Source organism: Echinops telfairi, unplaced genomic scaffold, assembly GCF_000313985.2.
Source record: "Echinops telfairi isolate 266 unplaced genomic scaffold, ASM31398v2 ScPeMD7_15;HRSCAF=58, whole genome shotgun sequence".
Taxonomy (NCBI): domain Eukaryota; kingdom Metazoa; phylum Chordata; class Mammalia; order Afrosoricida; family Tenrecidae; genus Echinops; species Echinops telfairi.
Genome location: NW_022103912.1, coordinates 12,497,162 through 12,498,584, shown reverse-complemented (window position 1 = coordinate 12,498,584; position 1,423 = coordinate 12,497,162). Strand labels below are relative to the sequence as shown.

Below are 1,423 nucleotides of genomic sequence, written 5' to 3'. Positions count from 1 at the left end.
AAAATAATGTCAACTTTTAGTTTTGGTTAAAAATTCAGCTCAGTATTTGACTTACTGTTTTTAAACTAGTAAGTAGATGTATTCCAGATGGACTCGGAAGGAATGTGAAGATGTTATTCTGAGCAGACCCATGAAAAGTCTTATTATTTGATTCTGGGAATTATCTCTTAAAAGTGGGCCATCCTAATATTACCAGGGACAATCAATACTTAATGCATTCCCTAATATTTTTATCAGAATCTCTACTATAAACAAGCTCTGAAATGAGAATTATCTCTGGGTAACAGCATCTTTCTTTGTAAATGTACTTTGTACATCTTTGCAAACATACTAATAATCAGAAAGTCTCAGTACAAATTACACCTAGTTTCACCTTCACAAAAACTCACATGTGAATTGTGTTAGAACGTCAAAAGATGCTTTATAAACCTTAAATCTTCACTTGTACTAGTCGAGGTAAAGCTGAAGATAAAAATAGCTTTTTTTGTGCTAAAGCCCCAGGTTCTACAGCCCTAAAAATCTGAAATATTCCTCTTTCTTCTTGGGAAACTTCTAGAGTAGAACCCTTCACTATAACTGAATAGACTTACAGTTCCAGTAAAGTTGTAAATACACTTGTCGCGCACATTGTTTGGTTGTTTGTTTTCACATGGGGTTTAAAGAGGGTAAAATTACACTCTATTCTCATTTGGAAGTAGTAAACGTTTCTCCCACAGCACAGCCCCTGGTCACGGCTGAGTTCTTACAAAATTTAGGTTCTAAAATATACTTACGGTTCTACTTAAACCAGTGTACGAAAGCAAATGGATTAACAAACTTAGCAGTCATAGAAGTCACTGGTTCTTCAGTGTTCAAAGCCAGTGGCCAAGTTTATACTGAGCAGCTGTAAAACCGACTGTGTATGAAAGTCTAAACTGCACCTTACTGAGTAACCAACAGCTTGGAGAGCTCATGGTATGGTACGTGAAGGGTCTCACACACCTTCTGCGCATTCACAAACAACTTGTGGATGATCCTGCCGGCATGTCCGCAACCTGCACCGATGACTATCACTTCAGGCTGCTCCAAAAGGCAACTCACAAACCTAAGAGAAAAGTCAAGGGAGGCCAGAAAGTAAGATACTCAGTTCACACCGTATCAATCCCCACAGATAAGCCTTGTTCAGAAATCCCACCAAATCAACACTGGCTCAACCAACAGAGGCAGCAGTGAAAGTCTTACAACAGGATAGACCGACAGAATTACAATCAACTCACAGTCAGTTAGTTGCCTTTTCTTTTTCTTGTTTTTTATTCTTTTTCAAGTTGCCTTTTCAAAAAAAGTTTAAAACCCACTCTGTCTTTTCTACACTAGATGCTTAAGACATGCTACACTAAATAACATATCAATTTATGGGGGAGGGGATGACAGAAACCAAGCTTTA

The 1,423-nt window shown here is 37.9% G+C and overlaps 1 protein-coding gene across 1 annotated transcript in view; it reads right to left on the bottom strand.

The window, feature by feature from the left end:
• RAB3GAP1 (RAB3 GTPase activating protein catalytic subunit 1) overlaps positions 1-1,423 on the bottom strand; it is a 118,597-nt gene that overhangs the window by 2,788 nt on the left and 114,386 nt on the right. Inside the window, exon 20 of the mRNA XM_045287420.1 lies at positions 982-1,122. Within this exon, the coding sequence (XP_045143355.1) occupies positions 982-1,122 (141 nt within the window). The remainder of the gene's footprint in view (positions 1-981; positions 1,123-1,423) is intronic.